At 49.4% G+C, this 25,664-nt stretch overlaps 2 protein-coding genes across 2 annotated transcripts; one reads left to right on the forward strand and one right to left on the reverse strand.

Annotated features, from left to right (window-relative positions):
- The first annotated feature begins 2,534 nt into the window (after positions 1-2,534).
- Positions 2,535-15,174, forward strand: LOC117840320 (uncharacterized). The gene is made up of 12 exons (XM_034720814.2): positions 2,535-3,167; positions 3,259-3,333; positions 3,623-3,799; positions 3,909-4,058; positions 4,801-4,940; positions 5,225-5,308; positions 5,411-5,527; positions 11,874-12,026; positions 12,825-12,926; positions 14,338-14,508; positions 14,627-14,706; positions 14,846-15,174. The coding sequence occupies exons 1-12, from the start codon at positions 3,113-3,115 to the stop codon at positions 14,886-14,888; spliced, it is 1,347 nt and encodes a 448-aa protein (XP_034576705.1). The 5' UTR covers positions 2,535-3,112; the 3' UTR covers positions 14,889-15,174.
- A 2,912-nt stretch (positions 15,175-18,086) lies between these two features.
- On the reverse strand, positions 18,087-24,080 carry LOC117836472 (wall-associated receptor kinase 2). The gene is made up of 4 exons (XM_034715906.2): positions 23,821-24,080; positions 20,514-23,053; positions 20,262-20,408; positions 18,087-19,644 (listed from the first exon to the last, which is right to left on the reverse strand). The coding sequence occupies exons 2-4, from the start codon at positions 21,511-21,513 to the stop codon at positions 18,452-18,454; spliced, it is 2,340 nt and encodes a 779-aa protein (XP_034571797.1). The 5' UTR covers positions 21,514-23,053; positions 23,821-24,080; the 3' UTR covers positions 18,087-18,451.
- Between the last annotated feature and the right edge of the window lie 1,584 nt (positions 24,081-25,664).

Here is a 25,664-nt window from a genome sequence, read left to right on the forward strand (position 1 = left end):
GATGACTCGATGAGTTAAGCAAAAATGGAATCACTCGGGACCATGATCAACTAGACAACATCTCTGGGCATGTCCTCCTTTCAAATGGACTATACGTATATGCTAGATGTTCACCTTTGTCATTAAACGATTGCACCCAGGGGCGGAGCCAAGAGCTCGTTTTTTTTTTCATTGTTAGGAGGCCAACCATGCTAATTTCCTCAAAATTTGATCAAATTCAAAGGGGGGCTATCCCTGCCAAACCCCCCTGAATTGCACCATTTCCACAATCCTTGTTCCCTCAAGAAACAGATGTGTGACACACTAACAGCAAGGGCCGGCTCTAAGCTAAGGTTGCAAGGGCCCTTGAGCAAATTGGAACTATAGACCCTTTAACCTAAATATTTTTTCATTTAAAAAATTTAAAAAAGATATTAGTACGGATAATATGTACTAACACCTAAATTGTGAAGAAAAAGTAAACATTAGAATTAGAAGTTTGAAATTCTGGAAATCTAAGAAAATTCGTACGAGTGGTGATGAGGACAAACGATTGTAGATTGATTTGCTAATCTCCTTTTGATTTCGTGGACAAGGATCATACTAGATACGGGAGGGCAGGCGCGAGGCCACATCGCTTCGATTTGAAGCGACAAAGATGGATAGGATTCATACGAACGAGTGTTCTCTACCGATTTGTTTCTGTTCTGCGTACTCTAGCAGCTAGCACTAGCACGCTATAGTTGGGCCTCGTCACCTCAAATGTAGGCATACCGTGTGTATAGGATGTTGGGTCCTCCTCTGGTATGGGCCCTTGGCCGTCGCCCCTAATGCCCTAGCGTCAGAGCTGGCCCTGCTACCTAGAGTTCGTCCCTTGCTTCTAATCTACTTGAACACGGTCAGAGGCACGAACTCGAGATCTGCTCAAACCTGGCACAATCCAAGTGTATCAAAATGGGTAGATTAAGTGGAGAGACACATGAAGAATTTGCCAACTCCATGGAAAATGCCTAGAGGAAGTAGAATCGACAATGGGACCCTGTGGAGAGATAGAGAAGAGAGAGAGAGAGAGAGTGCTTCGGAGAGAGGAGAGGAGAGGAGAGGAAAGAGGATAAAATTAGCTTACACTTTTAAATTATTTTGGTTAGCTGTGAGTCATAGAACAAAAGCCACACACCGTGGCAAGCTCACCATCGCAAGCTGACAAAGTATGTTGGTTCCATTTTTCTTTTCTGGACCTTTTGCTATGGAGTGCTAAAAAGGAGAACCACAGTGACAATTTGTTACACAAACATATATGTCAAGTCCACTCTCATATTTAAACTGAAAAATGCGATTATATTCGACAACTTCATTTCTTCTCATCTCTTTTATTGAGCTCGTTCGAAACTTGGACACATTTAACTTCCAAATGATAAAAAAAATTAAAAGAACACTATAGGCCTAATGTAGCATGCACAGAACTATGATAGGTAATGTCAAACAATATGCCATCGAAGTGATGATAGGGTAAAAGAAATGAGAAATTTCAGAAGGTGTACAACAACACGATATCCTGGCCGCACCATCAATACTGGTGACAGCTGATAATTATGAGTCAAAATGTGACACAAAATCTTTTTTGGAACAGTGAAGTGAATGTGACACAAAATCGTCTGTGGAGAAAGAGAAACTATCCAAGCCTATTAGACGAAGCTTAGTCCAAAAGGCAACTTGGGGCGCGGGGCTGGTCTGCTGCGTTAGAAAGAGCACATGTCGATCCACCATTGCTCCTACTCCCTCCCGCCCCCCCCCCCCCCCCCCCTCTCTCTCTCACACACACAACACACACACAAAATCTCTTAGTATATTTAACTAGATTTCTAAAATTATGGAGCACAATAACTAATAACGGGAAGGTTTGGGTATTCAAATAGGAAGCGGCCGGGCGAGGGTCAAAGTTTGGCAGTGACCCTTGCTTCTAATCTAATCGAGCCTAGTTAGAGTCACAAACTCAGGATCCGCTTGAACCCGGCACAAACCAAGCGGATGAAAATTGGTAGATCAAGTGGTGAGACTCAAGAAGAGCTTGTCAGCTCATGGAATATGGTGGGACAAAGTATAATCGACAATGAGGACGCTATGGAGGGATAGATAAAGTGCTCCAAAGAGAGGTGTGGGGAGAAGAGGAAATAGGACAAATTAGTTTCCCCATTTATATACATATTTTAGTGTTAGCTGTGAGTTCTCTCTCTAGAGAAAAAAAAGCCATAAGGGACCAACATCCCCTGTCGTGGTATGTGGCTTTTGTTTTAGGAGAGGAGAGGAGAGGAAAGCGGACAAAATTAGTTTTTTCTTTTGCATTTTTTTAGTTAGCCGTGAGTCCAAAAATAAAATCCACACACCATGACAAGCTGTAGAGTATGTTGGGCCTCTTTTCTTCTCTGACCCTTTGCTATGGAGTGTTAAGAAGGAGAACCATAGTGCCAGTTTGTTACGCAAATATCTGTCAAGTCCACTCTCATATTTAAACTCAAAATGTAATCAATTTACTACTTCAGTTCTTCTCATCTTTTTTATTGAGCTCATTCGACGCTAGGATATATTTAACTTTCAAGCGACCAAAAATTGGGGAGAAAAATTACAGATGCGAAAAGGAGCCTAATGTAGCATGCACTTGAAATGTGATAGCTAATGTCAAACCGTACCCCCAAGTGCCCATATGGTAAAAGAAATGACAAACTTTCAGATGGTGCAAGACAACACGATGACCCGGCGCCACCATCAGCATCGGTATACAACTGACAATTTTGAGTCAAAAAGTGATCCAAAATTTTTCCTTTTGAACAGTGAATTGAACAATCCGAGGTCCGAGCCTGTTTAAACGAAGCTAAAGTCCAAAAATCAACTCGGGCCTCGGGGCTGGCCTGCCGTGTCAGACAGACCACGTGTCGATCCACCATTCCTCCTACACTACTCTCTCTCTCTCACTCTCTCTTTCTCTCTCTTATTTCTCTTCCCGCCGTCATCAATCAACCACTCCGCCGCCTCTTCCCCCTCTCCCCTACTCAGTGATTCCGCCTCCAGAACCTTCCACCCCACCTCGCTAAACCCTAGCCCCCGTTCCCTCCGGCGCCGCCGCCGCCGCCGGACCATGGACTCGCTGAACCTGCCGCTGCCGAGCTTCTTGGCGATCCTCCTCCACACCGGTGAGCTACCGCGCCCCCGTCCTTCCTCCCGTCCCCCTCAAATCCCTCTGGTCCGACCTCACGCGCTCCGCTCCGCTTTTCTTCTGCGCAGATGATCAGGACCAGTGGCCTCCGGAGGCGACCCTCCTCGTCGCGGCCCACCACGGCAACGTCCGCCGCCTCAAGGGTACGCGCGCGCCTCTCCTCTTCCTTGTTCGTCTTGTCGCGAGTTCGTTCGCGGCGGTCGATTTGGTTGGGGGTGTTTTCCCCTTCGCCTTGGCGTGGGGAAAAATGCTCTTTTTTTTTTGTGCGTATGCGCGATCCTATCGCGCGTGCGGCCTCGAATTTGGTTGAGACGGGCGCTCGTGTCTCGGATTTGGGCGTTGTGCAGCGAGCCCAGCGAGTTCAGTGTATCGTACCAACGCTTTCTGCCACTATTTCCTCACTAAAATGCTGTTCCTGGTCGTTTCATGAAGAGATCGCGAAGCGCATGGACGTCAATGGGAAGGGGGTCAGTTCGATGCTGCGCCGCACAGCCTACGAGGGCATGAACGCTCTCCACGCTGCCGCCGGTGGGAAGGGCATGCTGCCAATCTGCCGGTATCTGGTCGAGGAAGTCAAGATGGACGTCAACAAGCGTGACACCTTTACAGGTACAAACCAGCTAGTCCACAAACAAGTGTAATAGGTTTGCTAAGTTTGCTGCATTCACCAATTCTGAGTTAGCTTTAATTCGACAAACTTGTGTTCTTTTGTTTGCAGGTAAGAAAATGACACCCCTGCAGCATGCAGTGTTCGGTGGGAACCTCCCTGTTGTGAGGTATCTTCTTGATCATGGTGCTGATCTCCATCAAGAAGGGGATCTAGAATGTCACGGCAAATTCACTGCTCTTCATACAGCTGCAGAGAAAGGTATAAACACCAAACAAACTTCACTCGTGTTTTCTTTCTTCTGGTACATATGTTGGCTTCCTGTTCAGTCTTTACTGTTATCTTGTTTCTCTCTTGTGGTGGATATACCGTGGAACATAGGGTATTCCTCTGGAGTGTCTTTAGTTGAATCTATACACGACTGCAGACGATGGCATCATATTCAACAATGAACTAAGCAAGCTTATACCAAAATACGATTTCTGCAACGTTGCTCTTGGGTACATTATGTAGCTCAAATTCTATAGTTGTCTTCTGTGACTATTGTTGTCATAAACCAAGCTATCCTAGTTTTATGATCTTCCCATGCTCAACTGCCGTGATTGTTATATTATCATTCAAGAAAAAAGTGTTTTTTTCACATTAATCTTTCTTTGCTCGCAAAGTACAATTCGACTTAAGATTCCTATGCTTATTGCATCTGGGATTCTGGCCATTAGTGTTGGTAGACCTTGTATTTATGATCAGTTTGTACCTTGCTGATGTTCTGCCAGGATATCGGTTTCATACCTTATTTTGATTTCTGCCAGTGAAACTAATAGATTGTCCAAAAATAATTGTTTCATGATGAACTTAGGATTGCTATTGGTTTTCCCTGTATGCTCTTCAGTGAATAGTAAAACAGTAAATTTATCAATTGTAGATGTTGACACTTGGTTGCTGAATTGGTTTCGTCATATATTTCTGCTTTATTATGACCTTAAGTTTTCGTGTATTTCTTCAGGACGGTGTGCAATAGCAAAATTTCTGCTTTCTAGGGGAGCTTACGTTGATGGCAAATCATGCCATGTGACTCCAGTACATCTTGCAGTTTTTGGAGGACATGATAGTACTCTGAAGATCTTGTTGGACCACAATGCAGATGTACTAGCTTTATCTTTTTGATCTGTTGGCTTACAATACGAGCTGTGTTCTCTATGCACCCTGAAAGCATGGGGGCTTGATATTTCGTACCTTTATTTCTACCTGCATGCTTGGTTCCCGGTAGCTGTTGATATGTGACACAGCTTGGGCATATGTGAGCGGTGACCCACACAGCAACAGCTGCTGAGAAATTAAAAAGAGCAGACATATTACCTGTACTTAAAAATAGGTTTCCTGATCTTTTCTATGCTGTTTAATTACCCCTCCTTTTTTTTCTTATCTAGCCCAACAAGGGAGCAGACCTATCAACGCCTTTGGATATGGCACTACGCACTCCTTCCTTGTCTTGTTTGAAACTATTGATTCAGGTACAGTATTCTCAGCTTTGAGTCTTGTTTTACATTATGAACTGTCAATTTATATATGAAGGAAATGTCTCATTATTTTGTCTTCTATGCATAAACTGGTAGGCTGGAGCTGAAGTGAATGGCATTCGTAATCCTTTGGCAGCGGCTGCACAGGAAGGCTTAACTGAGGCTATTAAGTGCTTGTTGGAGGCTGGTGCGGACCCCAACACTCCTGACGTGGTGAGCCTTCCATCTTCTTTGTCACACCACGCTATCACTGAGAGCTGCTTAACTTGTAATAGTTCTCGTGATATAGGCCTGCCACTGGGAGGGTATGGGCAAACCCACTCTTATTCACACCCAAATCCAAATAATTATTATCCACTCCTTACCCTCCTCTGTGAGTAGATTAGATTGTGCGGAATACTTAGATGAATAGGAAAGACCCAGAGGGCAGTACATATAGGCGCCTCCCTGGCTAACTATGGAAGCCTAGAATCAGGGGAGGTGGCTATCTTGGGCAGCAATCCTGGGGATGCTACCGATCCTATCCGTCCAAGCCTGGCGTGACAGGCCACGCCAGACATACACACACATGTACATCATATATATCTAACATCCCCCCGCAGTCTGATCGTCAGCCGATCGAACGTTCAGACTGGTCCTAAACTCGGTAAAGACAGAAGAAGGCAGGCCCTTAGTGAAAATGTCGGCGTACTGCGAAGTCGTCGGAACATGGAGGATGCGGACATCACCAGTGGCAACGTGCTCCCGAACGAAGTGCAGATCGATCTCGATGTGCTTGGTTCGCTGATGCTGAACGGGGTTGGAGGACATGTATATGGCACTGATGTTGTCGCAGTAGACCAAGGCTGTGCGGCGCAGGGGGGCGAGTAGCTCCAGAAGTAGCTGTCGAAGCCAGGCGATCTCAGCAACAGCGTTGGCAACTGCTCGGTACTCAGCCTCGGCGCTGGACCGAGAGACTGCGGTCTGCCTCTTGGATGACCAGGAGACAAGGTTGTCGCCCAGGAAGACGGCGTAGCCTGAGGTGGACTTCCGGGTGTCGGGACAGCCGGCCCAGTCAGCGTCGGAGTAAACCACCAAGTCGGTCTGTGCACACGGGCGAAGCAGTAGTCCCAGGTGAAGGGTGCCACGGACATAGCGAAGGATGCGCTTCAGAGCAGCAAGATGCGGGTCCCTTGGGTCATGCATGTGAAGGCAGACCTGCTGGACGGCGTAGGCGATGTCTGGCCTAGTGAAGGTGAGATACTGCAGTGCACCGGCAAGACTCCTGTAGTCCGAGGCGACGTTGGCAGGAAGAGGATCCCCCTCAGAGCTGGGCAGCTTCGGGTTGGTGTCCACGGGCGTCGAGCATGGTTTGCAATCAGCCATGCCAGCACGGTCCAAAATTTCCAGCATGAACTGGTGCTGATCGAGGAGAAGACCGTCTCCAGATGGTTGTACACGCATGCCCAGGAAGTGGTGCAGAGTACCGAGATCCTTCATAGCGAACTCACGTTGCAAAGCATCAATGATCCGACGGAGGAGCTGCGACGAGGAGGCGGTCAAGACAATGTCATCGACGTAGAGGAGGAGATACACCGTGTCAGCACCCCGATGGAACACAAACAACGACGTGTCAGTTTTGGCTTCCACAAAGCCCAGCTGCTGCAGGTAGGTGGCAAACCTGCTGTACCACGCACGTGGCGCCTGCTTGAGACCGTAGAGAGAACGGTTCAGGCGGCAGACGTGGCCAGGAAGAGCAGGATCCTCAAAACTAGCGGGCTGTGCGCAGTATACCGTCTCGGACAGGGTCCCATGGAGGAAGGCGTTCTTGACGTCCAACTGATGGATCGGCCACCGTCGAGAGAGAGCCAGAGAGAGCACAGTGCGGACAGTTGCAGGCTTGACAACAGGACTGAAGGTCTCCGAGAAGTCAATCCCAGGTCGTTGTGTGAAACCTCGAAGAACCCATCGAGCCTTGTAACGCTCCAACGCACCATCGGCAGTGAATTTATGCCGGAAGACCCACTTGCCAGTGACGACATTTGCCCCAGCCGGTCGAGGCACGAGATCCCAAGTATGATTAGCCAAGAGAGCATCATATTCCTCCCTGCATGGCCTGGCGCCAGTGAGGATCTGTAAGGGCACTCCGATAAGTCCGTGGCACCGGAGAGAGTGTGGCGGAGTGGAACAAGGTTGGCTGGCGGAAGCCGAGCTTCCCACGAGTCATCATAGAGTGCTGATTTGCGACGGGCTGGACAGGGACAGCTCCTTTGGGCAGCACCGGAGCGGTCGGTGCCTGAGTGATGGGCTCAGGCGGCGGTCGGGGACGTCGGGAGTAGTAGCGAAGAGAAGGGCCAGCCGAGGCTGCGCCTGTGCTGGAAGCAGGCGTGGGTGCACCGGGTGCCCCTCCTGCGTTGGAAGCAGAGGGGGCGCCAGGCGCCGAAGCTGGCGCGCGCGTCCCCTGTGGCGCTGAGGTCGGCATGCCAGGAGTGGAGGCCGCACATGGCAGTGCGGGCGATGGCAGCGCAGGAGCATCGTCCGCCGAAGAGACTCCAGTTGCACGTGGCAGTGCAGGATCAACCACCATGGGGGGCGTACCTACAGGCAACAGTAGTGGGGTCCGGCCAATAGGCACCGGCAGCACATCAATGGGCTCCAGTAAAAAATCAAACTCATTAGATGAAGTCGCTGATGGCTGCTGCGAAAAAGGGAATGTGGTCTCATCAAACACCACATGCCTAGAGATGATGACACGATTAGTTGAGCGGTCAAGGCAGCGGTATCCCTTGTGATGATCGGAGTAGCCTAAAAAAACACAAAGGGTGGATCGTGGAGCAAGCTTGTGTGCAGCTGTGGCGGACAAGTTTGGGTAGCAGGTGCATCCAAACACCCGGAGGTGGGTGTAGGATGGAGGTTGGCCGAACAGGGCCTGGTGGGGGGTGGTGGCGCCCAGGGTCTTAGTAGGCAGACGGTTTAGTAGATGGGTGGCGGTCTGCAGGGCCTCAACCCAGTAAGAGGGCGGCATGGAGGCCTGGAAGAGGAGCGAGCGAACCATGTTGTTCACGCTCCGGATCATACGCTCGGCATGGCCATTCTGTGCGGATGTATAGGGGCAGGACATGCGAAGGTGAATGCCATGAGAGCCAAAAAATGTGCGCGAGCTAGAGTTGTTGAACTCTTTGCCATTGTCGCACTGGACGGCTTTGACCGTAGCCCCAAACTGTGTGTGCACAAAGGAGAAGAAGTTAGTGAGAGTCGCAAAAGTGTCGGATTTCAGCCGTAAAGGAAACGTCCATAAATAGTGAGAACAATCATCTAGAATGAGCAAGTAGTATTTATAGCCAGAAACACTAGAAACTGGTGAAGTCCACAAATCACAGTGAATAAGAGCAAAATAGCTAGTAGCTCTAGATGTAGATGATTGAAATGGCAAACGAATATGACGTCCTAGCTGACAAGCATGGCAGATGGACTCAACGTCTTTATTGCTGAAAGGTACAGTGGAGGCGACTCGAGACATGACTTCATGACCGGGATGACCGAGACGACGATGCCACACCGAAGGTGAAGATGTGGCGGCCAGAGCATGGGCAGCAGGAAACCTCAACGGGTATAAGGGCCCGGAACTATTGCACCTGACGATCACCCTCCGAGATGCCAGATCCTTCACAGAGCAACCAGCGGGATCAAATTCAATCGAACAGTTATTATCTGAGGTAAACTGGCGTACAGAAATGAGATTCTTAATAAGTTTAGGTGAAACCAAGACATTATTAAGAGACAAAGAGCCTGAAAGATGAGCGGAGCCAGTGGCCGTGACAGGAAGCAAGGATCCGTCACCGACAATAATATTCGAAGGAAAGGGATACCGCGGTAAAGAAGAATGTGTGAGGATGCTGGAATCAGAAGATATGTGGGAGGTGCACCTGAGTCGAGGTACCAGTCGTTGCTCTGCGGCTGGTTGAGTGTCATGGTGCTGAACGTCGACGCGAGGGACTGCTGATCCCACGAGGATGGCAGCCCGGTTGGGGGGCCAAAGAAGCCAGGAGGTGGCGCCATCTGGTAGGGCGCCTGCTGCTGTGCCTGGGCCCAGGCAGCCTGCTGCTGCGCATGCAGCCAGGCAGCTTGCTGTTGCGCCTGCTGCTGCGCAAGGTGAGCCTGGGGAAGGGGCGGTCCGCTAGGCAGCGGAGTCACAGGGCGAAGAGGTACACCAGGGCGGGCCGGTCCCGGGCCGGGGTACATGTGGATGGTCCCCGTCCAAGGATTCCAGAAGGACGGCCAGGCTCCAGGAGGAGTGTCGCCGGGTCCCTTGGGGCCGGAAGCGCCGCTGGACGTGTCGCTGTTGGTGCCCTTGGAGTCACCCTTGTGACCGCCTTTGTTGTAGCGGCCTTGGCCACCGCGACGGCCACGGTCCTCCCAACGCCGGCCACCCCCGCCTTTGCCGCCACCTCCAGAGTTGTTGCGGCCACTGCTGTGAGGATGGGGCGCAGGTGGCCGCGGGGGCTGCTGGGCCCCGTAGGTGTCGCCGTGGAGGGCCGTGGGTGGTGTCGAGGAGGGCAGCGTCATCTCCTCGAGAAGCAGATCGTCTCGTGCCTCGAGGAAGGAGCGAAGAGGCCGGTTACGACGGATGTCGCGACCGACGGCGGCGAACTTCTCGTTGAGGCCGCCGACGAGGGTGAGGACGAGCAGCTTGTCGTCGATCGGTGTACCAAGGTCGGCGAGGTCATCAGCCATCGTCTTCAGGCGCTTGCAGTAGTCCGTGACACTTAGGTCCCCTTGCTGGAAGTTACGGAACTGAGCGTTGAGGAGGATGGTGCGCGTCTCCTTGTTTCCAAGAAACTGGGCCTCGATGGCAACCCATGTCGCGCGAGCAGAGGCGCCCTGGTCGCCGCGGGTCATGACGATGTCGACGAGCTCATTGGCAATGGTGCCGTAGAGCCACGAGCGTACGACGCAGTCCATGCGAATCCAATCAGCATGGGGGAGGACAGGGGGCTCACAAAGTACGTGATCCTGCAGCGAGTATTTGCCAACGGTAAGGAGAAATTGCTCGCGCCAACGAGCGTAGTTACCGGCGGCGGAGTCGAGGACGACGGGGACGAGAAGGCGGATGTTCTGGACGGCGACCGCCTGGGCATGCAGATGCAGGAGTGTTTGCGCCTCGTGCATAAGTAGGGCGCGGCGTGCATCCAGTCCTGGAGATTCATCATCGTCCGCGAGCGCGTCTTCTTCGTCGGAGGGGAGAGGCGCCTCATTGCGTGCGGCCGCAGCACGCTGCAGGGCAGCCCGGAGGCGCGCATCGGCCTCGTCTCGGTCCCGCTGGGCTGCAGCGGCCTCCTCCTCGGCAGCTGCAGCGCGGGCTAGAGCAGCGGCGCGCGCCGTCTGGCGGGCAGCGCGCTGGCGCTCGGCCTCCGTAGCGTGAGGGGCGTCATTGCCGGCGTCCGATCCAGCCATAAGGACGGCGGCGCAGGAACGGAGCGACGTCCGCGGAGGAGAAGGACGAGCAGCGCCGGGTATGGCGCGCTAGGCGGAAAAAAAATCGGGATGTACCCGGACTCTTGATACCATGTGAGTAGATTAGATTGTGCGGAATACTTAGATGAATAGGAAAGACCCAGAGGGCAGTACATATAGGCGCCTCCCTGGCTAACTATGGAAGCCTAGAATCAGGGGAGGTGGCTATCTTGGGCAGCAATCCTGGGGATGCTACCGATCCTATCCGTCCAAGCCTGGCGTGACAGGCCACGCCAGACATACACACACATGTACATCATATATATCTAACATCCTCAATTCCACCTATATCCAATGGATAATTAACTTTGTACTACATATATATACATATCCAATTGATTAATTGTACCCTCCTCATACCCTCCCCTCCCCATTTCTAATGGGTATATAATCTTCTACCCGTACCTTTCCCATTTAAAGGGGGTGTGGATTTGGGGAGTGGGGATGGATACCCAGTGGCAGGCCTACCGTGATACTGCCTTGCAACACTGGTATATTACAATTACACAAAAGTTGTATTCCATAGTTCCTGTTAAAGAAAAGGCTCACAGCATTATGAATTTGCCTGTGAAAGAAAATAGAAAGTAATGAAGATGTCTGTTTTCTTCCAAAAGGAAAATGGCACTAGCTTTAAACATTTGACTATTTGAGCACCGATTGAGTCACTGAGCTAGTTTAGGACTTTAGGTTTTTTTCGATATAGGTTTAGGACTTTAGGTAAACTTTCAAAATCTGTCACTGTTTCTGAATAGGTCAATCTTATGGGCATTTTACCCTTTCCCATCCCCTGCCATGCCATGTTTATTGGTTCATATGTATGCACAGTTATAACCTTCAGCACTACCTTGCCCCATTTTGATAGTATGGAATCAAGGAAATTTGGGGCAAGACTAGAATTGCTCATTGCATTCTGGACTATTGATTTATTTAGGCATCTATTTGGTGGTATTGCATTGTTTCATTAGCCTCTTTGGGAGCATAATTATCCTGAAATCAGTATTATCTTTATGGAAGTGTCCTCATTTCTCATATATTAAATGTCTTCTTGTGATCCTCTCTTCAACAGTTTGGTAGAATCCCAATAGAGTTGGCTGCTGTGTATGGTACAAGTGAAGATGTTGAGATTCTGTTTCCTTTCACTTCCCCAATTCCAACTGTGACAAATTGGAGCGTTGATGGAATAATCAATCATATGAAGTTGGAAAGAAAGCAACTAGAGGTATGCCACTGTAGCAAATGTTTTTGTTCATGCACCTGGCTGTGCAACTTAGTAATATTTAAGTGTCAGAACTTAAAGAAATCAAGAGTAGCTTGTGCTTGATCCTTTTTTCTCTATGTACTCCCAAAAATGCCAAATGCTAGCGTTCTTGCACATTTGCATTGTTGCCCAAGCTCTGTCTAGATTTCTGCTAGAAAACTTGTTTAATTTAAATGCTTTCATGGATAACTTGTATTATTGGAATGCTGTTCATTCAAGTTTGGTTCTATTAAAGAAAACAGGTAACCAATTCATTTTTCCCTGGAGAAAACAAATTTTACAAGTAGGAATATTCCAGTAAACCAATAATTTCCATGTTTAATTGTCTTGCACTGCAATTAATTTCAGTTACAAGCAATACTAGTGAACTTTGGAGTAGACATGCATATTTTAGTTGCCATGTACTGCAATATACTGACTCTTTGGTTATTTTTCATTAAGATTACTGAAACTGGTTGTGTAAAGAATCTTATACCTAAGCTGGTACCGGCTGTCCATTTTCCATAAAAAACGGGGAAAAGCTGGTTTTCACTTATGATTTTGACACAAATGTGTACAGATAAAAAATTCCCTAGCAGTTTAATGATTGTTCCTGTGTGTTTACCACCAGCATGGATGAGCAGATTTCTGGGAATCACTCTTATATGCCTAGTTTTTATACTCTTGATACCTACAAGTGTTTCTGGATCTATTTGAAGTTATAGTTACTGTTTCACTTATCACACCATTGGATCGCTGTCTGACTCAAAAGTTGTTTAGGATGAAAATTTTGTTGAAGAGAGAAAGTCTGAGCTGAAAAAACAGGGTGATGATGCATTTAGGAAGCAAGATTATATAAATGCATCAGCATTCTACACACAGGTATTTTGTACTATATTAACACCAGCAATGTGAAAATTGTTAAAATGTTTAGTGATTAGTGTCAGCATCTCCTCGTGTACAGTTCATCATGTTGACTTCAAAGTTTAGTTGCCTAGAGCTGTCTGTCTATAAGAAGTGAGCAAGGAACCATTGACTTCCTATAGTGCTTGGAAGTAGAGAACTGAGCGATAGTTGGTAGAGTCTCCATTTTAAGACTACCCACCCAAGCGCAAGCCTAGTGCTCACGGGTCGTTGCCTAAAGGGTTCAGTACCCCCTTCCCATAGAGAAAGATAGGGGACGTTTTCTCCCCTTGTCAAGTTTATACTGATTGGAAGTAATGGCATCCATTCATTAACTTCATTTTGATGGTATTGAGATAGTGTTCCTATTACCCCCGCAGGTCGAGTTTTTCTAGTGTTCCTATTTGTAAGGTTCCTAAATTATGGAGCATATACGAGTTTGAGCTTATAAATTGGAAGTCTAGATAGGCAATTAGTTTTATCCATTGAACATGGAGAGAAGTGTAAAACGAGTTATCCTTTCACTCAGTTTTTTCTGATGGTTATATTGGTATCTATCTGACAGTTACCTAAATGTAGTTGACCAATTTGCATTAATATGGAGGGCTTGATTGGTAATTTGTTTCATCCATCTAATATGGAGTGTAAAACTGATAAAGTACCTGGCTAAGCTGAGTTGATTTGCAATTCTGTTTGGCTTTCATGATATGCTTGGACATGTTACCTCCCCGCTGTAAGACCTTGAATGGATATCAGCTTCCCTTGCATTTTAATCATCCTAGTTAATGGCTTTCTAGAACATAATCATAGAACAAGATGGACATGGTATGTTATGTTAGTGAATACCTATTCAGTTTTTTTTTCCGGATTGATTGGATCCCCAAGATACCCGTTGGTATGGTTAATCAGCAGCTTATATTTTCTGAGTACCATGTGTCTTGATACATCACAATCACCACAGCATGTCTCTAGGAGAAAAGCAGTACCATGCGCGGTCTTGTGCTCACAAAACTTGGTCCAACTGATAGCATTTGTTGTCCTCCATTTTTTGTGGTCCCAATCCCATAATATCCAGAGTGCAATATTGTAAGATGGAAATCAGCAATTAACTAGGTTGCATAGGCTTTGGGTTGGTATTGTTAGTCATGGAAGGCCACCTCCTTTAACTTCGTTCAGGAGGAAGTTGAATGATAGTGATTTATATTCTTGATGACCTCTTGCGTCTAGTTTTAGGGAGAAATTCTGCGAGTCAATCACTCTTTGCTCCACATTATTTCATCTCAGCCCACTTTTACCTAAGAACAAATGGCAAGTCTCTGAGCTTATGATGCAGCATTTCTGGAATGTGGCAACAGCAGTATACTGACACAGTTAATGTATTTTACTGCAGGCAATGAGGGTGGATCGTTATGATGCTGGATTGTTCTCAAACAGGAGTCTTTGCTGGCTCTGCATAGGTGATGGGAGAAGGGCTCTGCGAGATGCAACTTGGTGCAACATACTGCGGCCAAAGTGGGTGAAGGCCTACTTCCAGAAAGCACAAGCTCTGATGCTTCTGAAGGTGCGACTAAAAACCCTGGGTCCAGCTCCAGTGTCCTGCTGAATCTGACATTTCATTGTCCCTTTGTCTCTCATATACATAATTTGACTGGCCATGCGTTTTCGATCGTGCTCTTTAGGACTATGAACAAGCTTGTAACACACTCGCTAAGGGTTTAGAGCTGGACCCTCTAAACGATGAGGCCGATAAGTTGTACTGGTAAGAGACCTGCCCATTGCTTCTTATGTTCCCTTCCAGTAACCGTAGAAGGATTGCTACAACTAACAATGTGCTGGTTATTTGAATCCAGCTACTGGATATCTTTTCAAGTTTCTAGTAATTGGCTTTGACCTTGTAGGGAGGCAATGGAGCTGAAGAACGGCAGCACCGAGGCAGCTTAGAGAAAGAACACGTGAAAACTGGATCGCCATTTTCCTTTTTTGGTGGATGTTTCTGAGGGTTGGGAAGAAACACTTGGTGGTCAGTAAGTTTGCAGCTAGTACTGTAACTGCATGCAGCATAACATCAGGATTTGCTGTACTCTGAAATGGCGCCTCTCGGTGTTCTTTCTTTTGAGGCTGGGAAATCTGATACTCGGAGAGAATAGCTAGCCTAGGAGTATTTGTGACTAGCAACTCTTACAATGGTACCTGAGTGGCTGCAACACAGTGCATGTTTACATGGTCACTACTCGCAACATAGCACGACGTGAAGCATTTTTCTGGGCTTCAGACCTAGTGTTCCCATGGTTGAATATTGTGCTGTTTTTGGTCACGTTGCTGAGTTACTGATGCCACCGGACGACTTATATCTCGACCTGTTCAGTTTTATGCGGTAAAAGTAAAACTGCTGGTGACGGCCATGCCGGGCTTCCCAGCTTTTCCTTGTTGTGTGCTGCTGTTGCTGAGGAGGGCCGAGCGGGGCATCAAATAGCTGGCCTCGCAAGATTCGTGCCTGTTGGCTGCTGCTACCGCGCGCCTTCATGCCACCGGCTCCGGCTCGTCGTCCTGGGTGGCCTGCTGGTGCCCGGCGCGCGGCCTGGTCGACCTCGCCTCGCTCACGGGTGGGTGACGCCGAGGGCAGCCACCGGGACGCCCTGCGCACCTTGTTGCCAGCGCACCGTGGCCGTCGGTGATGGGCGATCCGCAGCGACGCGCCTCGAGCCTCGGTGCATCGTCCCGCGGGAGCTTTAAGGCAGAGCCCCCCATGACGTTGTGTGCTAATCCACATGCGCCAGCTCGTTCCAGGCGCTGCCAATGGCTCACCGCCGGCATCGCCGTGGGCAACGAGGTGTTCACGGGCGGTGACGAGCAGTTCGGGGACAGCCTCGTCCCCGCTATGCGCGAGCGCGACCTGCACGCGGCGCTGGCGCAGCTCGGGATGGACGCGTGCGCGCGCCACCTCCCTCGTCATTCGCGCCACCTCGTACGCGCCGGCGGCAACGACGACGAAGTCAACCCGAAGGCCCGGCGTTCGGTTGGCACACGAGCTGTTCTGGAAGCAAGCGGCAACGAAGTTCCCCGCGTCCTCCGGGCTCCGCCGTGGCGCCATGCTCCCGCGCCTGCCTGCCTGACGAGGACGATCAGCACCGAGAGCAATCCACGCCCGATCTGGACCGCACGAGACCGATCGGATGGATGTCAGGGACCCAGGGGGAAGGGATGGACGGTATTTGAAATACCGTCCACCCCCGGTCAGTGCCGTCCGCCTCTGATCGTCGTCGAAAGGACGCCGCCTCTACCGTGGCTCGCCAGGGTGTCGGCTGCTCGCGAGGCTGAGCGGCGGCACCTCAGACGCTTGGCCAGACAAGAGCGCCCTAGGAAGTTGCAACAATGTCCCCGCGTCCTCGGCCGACGAGCCCGCGGGCGTGCTCCACCACGCTCCAGAGGGTGCGCCGGACCTCCGCCATGGCGCTGAGTCGCGCTGGCCGCATCCAGCTCCCCCGCGGCCGGACCTGCCTAACAAGGACGACCGTGTCCTCCGTCCGCCCGATCTGGACCGCAAGAGTCCGATCCAGCGGCTAAAAGGGCACCAGCGGTGGACGTTATTTCAAATACCGTCCACCCCCGGTCGGTATTTCGAGTGCCGCCCCGTCCTCCCCGGTCGTCTCTGTCCTAAATCCTCGAACTGGAAGAGGTCTCCAACCGCTGGTCATGACCATTTTGACCAATCAAGGACCACGAAGAGCTGAGCACCTGAGCGCCAACACCGAACACCCCTTGTGCAGCTGTGCCGGCCGCGAGAACCCCGTCTCCACCGCACGCCGGTGGCTCGCCGTAGCGCCGGCCCGTTCAGACCGTGCTGGGTCGCTATGCCGCGTCTCGTGCAACGGGCAACATGGATGCCGATATCGTGCTCGAGGCGCCCCGTGAGCACCGCCTCGGCTCGCCGGAGCACCGCGGGCGTTCCTGTTCCTCGACAGCAGGCATGCTCCATAGCAGAGGCAGCAGCATTCAGATTGTACACGGATTCAGATTAAGCATTCTCCTAGTCTGAAGATTAGTAATTATTACAAAAGGAAAAAATAATAACTCAAAGCCCCAGGAGGTTGTGCGCTAATCCACCGGTATAGATTAACCAAATTGAACAACCTGAATTATATAGATCCGAATTCATCGTCGGAGCACTGCACTGAATCATATAGATTCAGACGTCTCGACAAAGCCGCGAAACTCACTCTGAATAAATAACCTGAAAGAGATGTTATCGATCTCACGATGAACTGCAAAGAAAAGAACGTGAACAAATACACACAGCCAACTCTAAATTCAAGCACACCATCTTTGATTCATACAACTTTTTTTTTAATTCATACACCATGCACGGAAGAAGAAGGGCGCTGGCACGCCGTGCACTATGTGCGAACTGGGCCAACTCCATTGTCTCCCTCCACGGGCTCTTTTCTGTTAATGGGTCGACGGCCCGTGGCCCCTTTCCCCTTGCCGCGTGCGCCCGCCCGCCTGAGACGAGCGGCGGCTCGCGGTCGCGTTGGCCGTTGACTTCCCTGCCTGCCGAGCGCCGAGCCGCCGAGTGCAGACTTGCCGAGACGAGCAGTGCAGCCCCGCGCGCGTGCACCGTGCGCACAGTGGCACAAGCCAGCAGCGAGCGTCCGCACGGGCATGTGGCCGGCGATTGCGTCGGTGAAGAACGCCTGAGCCAGTCCAGGACTGAATATGGAAACGGAGGGGAATTTGCAAGGGCGAGGCTAAAACGAGAATCGGTGGTTCCCAATTTGATGAAGTACATGCCATTTGTTCTATTTGCTTTCGTGAACCGGTGGTTTTTGAATGCAGATTGTTTGAAGAGGGTTTGTTCCTAATGGCAGAAGCTCAAGTCCAAGCACCAGCGTATCAGAGGTGCTAATGCTCAAGTGAAGGTTGAAGAACGAGAGGACGACGAATTTGAAAACGCGATGCAGCAGTGGAAGAGGATTTTGAAAATGCAGCCACAGGTAATAATACCCCATGTATACACACGTGTCCATTGTCATTTTCTTTCCATATGAGATGTGTAGTAATAATACCCTAAATACCAAAGTAATAATTATGGCAATATGTATTTAATTTAACTTACAAAAGCAGAAGGATGCACTGCACTGCTAGATGAACAAACATATCAATTAACTCATGATCATGTTAGTTGTGTGGAAAGAAGCATACAGTTGGCACTATACGCATAATGCATACATGTGCATACTAGTTAAGAGATAAGAACATGACTTAGCATGTACGAACATAGCTACAGATTCACAGGATATGCATAAGGCAAAATTTAATCCTGGACATCCAAAATGATGCAGCTGCCTCAGGAGGAGTTAGGACATGGCAAAGGCTAAACTTTGCATATGCGCATATGAAATGCACGCCGACAAACAGGGCTGATCGAGAGTACTCCAACAAATGCATCTGAATCTTCACATTTAATAATGCTTTATTAATCCTAATGCACATGGAACCGAAGCTGCCTACCAAACTGTATCTGCTTGATTACATTCTCTGATCCTTTGCACTTCTTTGGATGACAGACGATTCATCACAATGTTATCATCATCATCATCATCATCATCATCATCCTCAAATTCATCTTTTACCATAAAATCTTTATTCTTGGTTACCTGAAGACCTTCGAGTGCATGCTCCACCTGTGGCATGGTAGGTCGTTCCTCACCTCTTAAATTTATGCATGATGCTGCAAGTCTGGCGACTTCTTGGACTTCTTTGCCACCCTCCTCTATAACTTGTGGATCCAATATTTGAGAAATATTTCCCTCTTCAAGAAGACTCATAAAATGTGAAACAAGGCCTTCACCATCAGAGGTCAAATATGAAAATGGTTTCTTCCTGGTGAGCAACTCCACAAGAATGACACCAAAGCTGAAGACATCGCTTCTCTCAGTAAGACGGCCCGTGTAGAAGTATGAAGGGTCCAGATATCCAATAGTCCCTTGCACCTTTGTGGTTAACCCTGTTTTATCCATTGGAGCGTACCTTGAAGCTCCGAAGTCTGAAACCTTTGATGTCATAGTATCATCAAGAAGTATGTTACTGGACTTGATATCTCTATGTATCACAGGGATTGAAACTGATGAGTGAAGATATGCGAGAGCTTTAGCGGTTTCAGTTGCAATCCTCAATCTGTTGCCCCATGATAGTGAACTTGGCCCTTCAACATGAAGGTGCTGAAAAAGAGTTCCGTTGGAAATGAACTCATAAACCAACAACGGGACCTCCGTCTCCAAGCAGCATCCTAGAAGTTTCACTATGTTCCTATGATTTATCTGAGAGAGGATGGCTACCTCGTTTATGAACTCATCGATTTCTTTCTGGACAGTTATCTTCGACTTCTTGATGGCCACGACACGTAGGTCCGATAGAATCCCCTTGTACACAGTTCCGTGCCCTCCACCGCCGATCTCACGCGAATTGTCGAAGTTGTTTGTTGCCTTTGCGAGCTCATCTATCGTTATGATCATTCTTTCAGCAATGTCCGCCCTTTGCGATACCAATTGATGCAACAACTGCCCACGGTTCTGGGTGAAGAACTTTTGTTTCAGCATTCTAACCCTCCTATGTCTGAGCTTCCGGGTAACAACTATTGCAATGAGAACCAAAAGTATAAGGCCTGCACCGGTACCAAGACCTATGCCAGCGCTGAAACCTGAAAAATGTGTAGGTACATTGCTGTCACTTTCATAACCAAATAAGTGTGTTGTTGGAGGTGTGAAGTGGAAAGAAAATATTCAAATAAAAAAAAATAAACAGCAATGTTTGGTTCCCTTGTGCACATGTATTGATCGACTGCATAGTGTATTGTTTACAATGAAACGATTGCATATATTTGGCGCCACGTTGGGAGCATTTGCCGACAAACTATATCATATATGATTCGGTTCCACGATTACATGTAGCCATGTAGGTGACTAGAAGCATGGTATATTATTCTGTCTAGTAGCTAACACGAGACAGATTGCAACACATGGTAGTTAGAATCGACCAATAATTAATATCAACGTGTGACAGTTTGTCTTAATTAGCTGCTCCCTTAATAATGTCAACTTCGTCCTCCGTCCGAGAGACCTCGAGTATAAAGAAATCAAACACGGAGATGCGATAGACGGCGAGACCATTTCTAGCTTCGTAACTACAGTTAATTATCTGCAAGTGTGTCCCATGTGTTCTTCGTAATAGTACTGAGGATTGGCAAAATTTACCAGTATGCACGTGAAAACAAGAAAAAATGGCAACACGGAGTAATGTCTTTAGTACTGTACTGACCCGTCAAAGAAGACGGCGCGCAGCCACCTCTTTGAGTGTGGTCACCATGGGTCCGTGGCGGGCACCGACAGACGAACCCACCCTCCGTGTTGGAGCAGTCTCCGAAGCAGCCATTGACCTCCGGTGACAGCTTGCACTCGTTGATATCTGCTTCCAGAGTTCACGCTCGTTACAAACTGTTGGAGGAAGAAAACGAGAAGTGCTTGCTATGGCGTATCAGAGAGTAATGCAGTAATAATTAGTAGTAATCACCTTGGCATCCGCCGTCAAGGTAAGGGTTGCCGTCGTAGCCCCCTCGGCACTGGCACGAGTAGTCGTCGCCGTTGTTCTTGCACTCGCTGTTGGCGCTCTTGCAGAGCCTCTGGGCGACCGCCGGCGAGCACGCCGGCCCGGGGTACCTCTCGTCGCGTGGGGCTACGTTGGTGAACGTCCACTGCAGGACGAGGGGGGCCTCGACCATGGCTGCGTCCGACCTCTGGCGCTGGCCTGGGGGCCCCACCAGCTGGTCCGCCACGGGCCTCTGGTCGAACCACCCCTTCTCGGCGACGACCACGAACGGGTCCAGCCGCAGGAGGTCCTGCTGCCGCTTGTCGCCGCCCCTGAGCCAGGTGACCTGCACGCCCTCGGGCCGGCTGTTGATGGTGACCGGCGCCTGGCAGCAGCCCAGGCCGGAGCAGTACTTGCCGGCGGGCTGCCGGATCTCGGCCTTGCTGGTGTTTGAGTAGGAGCAGAAGGAGGCGCAGCCGCTGATGACGTTGGAGTACTCGTCGAGGTCCCCGACCAGCGTCGCCATGACGTTGCAGCCGGAGAGGACGAGCTCGTTGCGGTCCGACAGCGTGTACCCGGTGTAGCCCGTGAAGCTGCGGCCGAACGTGACGTTCCGGCCGGAGGAGATGTTGGCGACGTCGCCGCGGCGGACGACGCGGATGGTGGTGTTGCGGAGGGAGATGTCGGCGACCTCGAGGGTGCCGTCGCCGAGGAGCAGCCGCGGCGCGCCGCCGGGGCGGCCGGTGTCGTCGCAGGTGAGGTTGAAGCCCGGCCAGGAGCAGCGCGGCGGGCCCAGGCCGAAGGGGTACGGCACCTGCACGTCGCCGCAGGAGGTGGTGCAGTTGGGGAGCCCGATAGGTGCTGGAGCCACCAGTGGCAGCGGGGCGGCTGCCGCAACCGCGCTCTGTGCCGACGCCGCTGACATGATCGCCGCCGCCGCCGCCGCCGCTAATAGCACTGCTGCTGCCATGGTTAGCGGCGCCATGGATTGACGCTTGACGGTATCTACACAGTATATGTTACTTGCTAGTTGCTGCTAGTTCTACTTTAGGACTCGAGCTGCTCTCGCCAGAGCTATACTGGAATGCAAACGCGGAATCCAATCCGTTGCGAACGCGGGTCCACGTAAGAGGGACCTAAGCATCTCACCGAACACGCTACCAGGCCATTAGACTTGTCATCTTTTATTTATAGGCGAACAGGGGGAGAGTGCTCTCCCGATAACGATCGGGTCGAGACTGTCACGCCTGATTTTAAAAGAAAAACAGACGCATAAATCATATATACGCCAGCATCAAATTACACACATGTGATGACTTCAGTGAATATCACAATCTATGTCGTAATGTAAAGATTGTATATTATTATTACATGACTGATAGTTTTTTAAACCGAATAGCACAAAAGTTTATTATTATCGCAGCGGATCTTCAATAAGTATGACGACTCCACATGCCTAGTACTCCTCTCAATTTTGTAGAACCTTCATAGTGTTGGCTTGTTCTGAGCAGCGATTTTAGCAAGGGTGAGTACACTTATGATTGGTACTCAGCAAGTGCGGGGAATGTGTAGTGTAAGGTCAAAGGTTTTAATAGCATTTCAACATTTTATTTGGTTGGTCAAATTTTATTAGCATTTACTACATGTAAATTCATACCAACCACATTAAACATGAACATAAAAGAGATAATAGCAATAAATAATAAAAATTTAATTTGTCTTTCGATAGTTTAATCATATGAGGGTCCAGGCCGCTCTTGACCGTGAGTACAGCTGATTTATCAGTTTTACACTCTGCAGAGGTTGTACACTTTCACCATAAGTCGCATAAAAGTTCAAGGGAACATTAGACCCAACCATGCTGTGCAAAAGTAGGCACTTATCACACTACCGAGGTGTGACTGCATAGGGACGCTATGAGGCCTTTACAAAGATTCCCTAGTAAGGGGTAACCCGCTAAGGTTTCTGGATCAGTAGCAGAGCATAAACCTCCCTAGTGGGCATAGGGTCTTAGCCAAGCTCCCTTCCCAAGAGGACCGGGTTGTACCCCATCTGCTGCCGCCCCTCTTGCCCTTTAGTAAGATTATCCTAGACTAAAGTCTCTAATTAATTAGCCAAGATCAGAGCCATTTAGTTCTTGTGGTTGTACTATTTTCCCAGGTGGTTCTTCATGTTCCAATTAAGCATGACGATCTTGTATTAAAGAAAGGTACAATATAAATAAATCAAGATTAATAATTGAGTTCATTAATACCACTATATCCCAGTTGAGCAACTAAGCATCTACTACCCGACATTATGTAAGCCTGGGTTGATCAAGGTGTAGGGAATAAAACTAGTCAATCCTTAATTAGGTCCCATCATGTTTATGACTTAAAGTGCATGGCATAGATGTTATTGAACATGAAAGTAAAAGTTCTTAGGATCAAGCTGTGGTCAAGGACACGACTTGCCTTCTTGCACTTGCTCCAGTTGCTCGTAGTCTTCAAAGTCTTGAGCTTCCAATCCTTCGAGCTGCGGTCCTTCTAAACGCATTACACGAGCATATACAAGCAAGTAAAGGAATAAAGTAAGAAAATAGTACACCAAATAGTATAAATAGAGAAAAACAAGATCATAAAGATAATCTACACGTTAAGATGAAACGGGTCTAGAATGCTAAAGATATGCACTAAACAAGATGCAGGGGCTTACTGGCGAAGATTTAAAACTTCCAGGGGCTAAACTTGAAGAAACCGAGAGCTAAGATATAATTACGCGTATAGGTTTAACGCGCAAAAGAGCCAGGCTAGGACGGTGGGCACTATTATGTAGAAGCTTAGGGGCTAAAGTGAAAGAAACAGGACCTAGATCTAAAGATCTTTGAACTACGCTGGTTCGCGGTGCAAAAAGAAAAAAGCGCAGGGACTCTTTAGCAAAAGTGGCATGGCTGACCAGTATGCTGACTGGGTCAGATCTGATCCACCATCGGATTTAGAAATCCGACGGCTGTGGTCGTCTGCGACTCAAGCGGTGGCGCACGAGCGGCGGAGGATGGTGGCGAGCGGTAGCGCACGGCGGCGGACCCGCCGGACTTGCTCGAAAACGAGCGTCTGGGCTCGGTTTTTGACGGGAACTTGACCAGTAGGATGAGGAGCTCGTAGCGGACACGTCTAGGGTGTCGCCGGGGTGGTTTTCACGGTGGCGGCGCGGCGCAAAGCTCGGAGGGTGGCTCGACGGCGAGGACGTGGCTCCGGCGAGCGTGGACGCACGAAAAAGTGCACGAGGGTGCTCGGGCCGGTAGCTTCATCACCTCCTGGCGGCGCTCCAAACAAAGCTCTTGGCGACGGAGAGGCAGCAACGAGAGAGATCGACGGCGGCGGCGCTCAGGCTCGAGTGGCGGCGGTGCTGAGAGCTTGAGGGTGCGGCTAGGGTTTTGGTGGGGGTTCGAGAGAGCAGCGGAGGGGGTATTTATAACCCTAGAGGATAGAGCCTGGGCATGCGTGCCCGCGGCGGACTCAAAGGCGGCGGTTGCAGCCGGCTCGAAGACGAGTCCGAGTTGTTGCGCGGAAGGCGGAGGATAGGGATGACAGGTGGGGCATGGCGGTCAGCGGGAGCGGCGCGGACGCGGGCCGGCAAGGAAGATGGGCCGAGGCACGGGAGCAGGTTGAGGTGAAGGCAGTTGAGCTGAGGTGGCGCTGCGCTGCAGTGGGCGGAGCGACAGGCCGAGCTGGGCCAAAAAAAGGTGACGGGCCGAAAGGGAGGAAAGAGAAAGAGGGAAAAGGTTTGAAAAGAAAATAAACACAAATTCAAAACTGAATTCAAACACAAATTTGAATTCAAACAATCAAGAACAATGCACCAGCATGAATGTAACAATAAACTCCTATGATTCATTAATTTATTTTGAAAAATATTTAATTGCCTAAGAAATTTAAATGCAACCTTAAGGATTTAGACACATGCACTTAGTTTCTAGCAAATTTTATTAAATTGCAAAATTTGAAATTTAGAGTGTTACGGAGAGCCCTCAGGTCCCTGCGCCCCTGCGCCGCATTTGTCATCCGCGGTCCATACCAAAAAAACGAGAGAGAAAAAGGTATTCACACTCGCAGCTATCGTCTTCCTCTGCCTCCTCGACGAATCCTGCCCCGCCCGTCCCGCCCTGGCGCCAGCCAACGCCTCGCTATTTATTCCCTAATTACATTCATCCGCAAGCGCGCTCGTCGGAGTTGCTGCCAAAACTAGACCGAGCCTGCTCTGCCTTTTTGGATTCGTTCGTTTGGATACGTATTCGAGTTTCTGAGTCGGATCGGATTGGGTGTTAGGATCCGTGCTCAAGTTCGTTACTTCGTTTCAGTTTCTTCCTTCGCTGCACGCTCAGTGCTTCAGCCAATGGTGTTCGCTGGCACTGATTGCCAAAAGAGCTGGCGACGTCGGCTCGGCGCCTCCCCGACACTTGCTGGTGAGCAACTCCCCCGTTCCCCAACCGTCCACCGTCATCCACGGCCAATGATATCATTGCCACCCCGATCGCGCACCCGCCACCACCACCGTGCTAGCCTGCCTCATAGTGTCCTCTTCTAAGTCGACGGCACGTAAGATCATTCTTAATGGAGTTTCATGAGAATTTCATGAATATTAACTTCTATACCACATCATCAAAATTGCTAACTTGGCAGGGTAATTATGAGGAGAGAGGAGGGGAGAGTTTCATGAGATGAGATATTTATTCCTATAACACCCATCATGCTTAGTTACCAAGTTCACAGTCTTAGTAACTGTACAATGAAACTTTGCACTGAGACTGGCCTAAGGAAAACTTTTTTCTCGCCACGAACCTAGCACCCCATAAACCCCTAGTGACTGTTCTGTTCAGGGTGTGTTATAGATTCTGTAATGGAATTTATTTCTATTCATGTACCATTCAAACATGAACTTCTTGTTTGTTCCATTATAGCTTCTTCAAATACCTTACGAAAAGTGTGGTGCTCTCTATGGTAGGCCAGTACTTCTTGATCAATTATTTTCAGGAAAATCTCCCATCCAGCAAGGAGTGTGGGAAGATGACTCTACGCATACAAGTTCAACGCTAAACCTATAAACATCTGGGTACCCTTTCTCAATATGTCAGTGATTTACAAAAAACAAAGGGGT

The sequence above is a fragment of the Setaria viridis genome, chromosome 9 (assembly GCF_005286985.2).
Source record: "Setaria viridis chromosome 9, Setaria_viridis_v4.0, whole genome shotgun sequence".
NCBI lineage: Eukaryota > Viridiplantae > Streptophyta > Magnoliopsida > Poales > Poaceae > Setaria > Setaria viridis.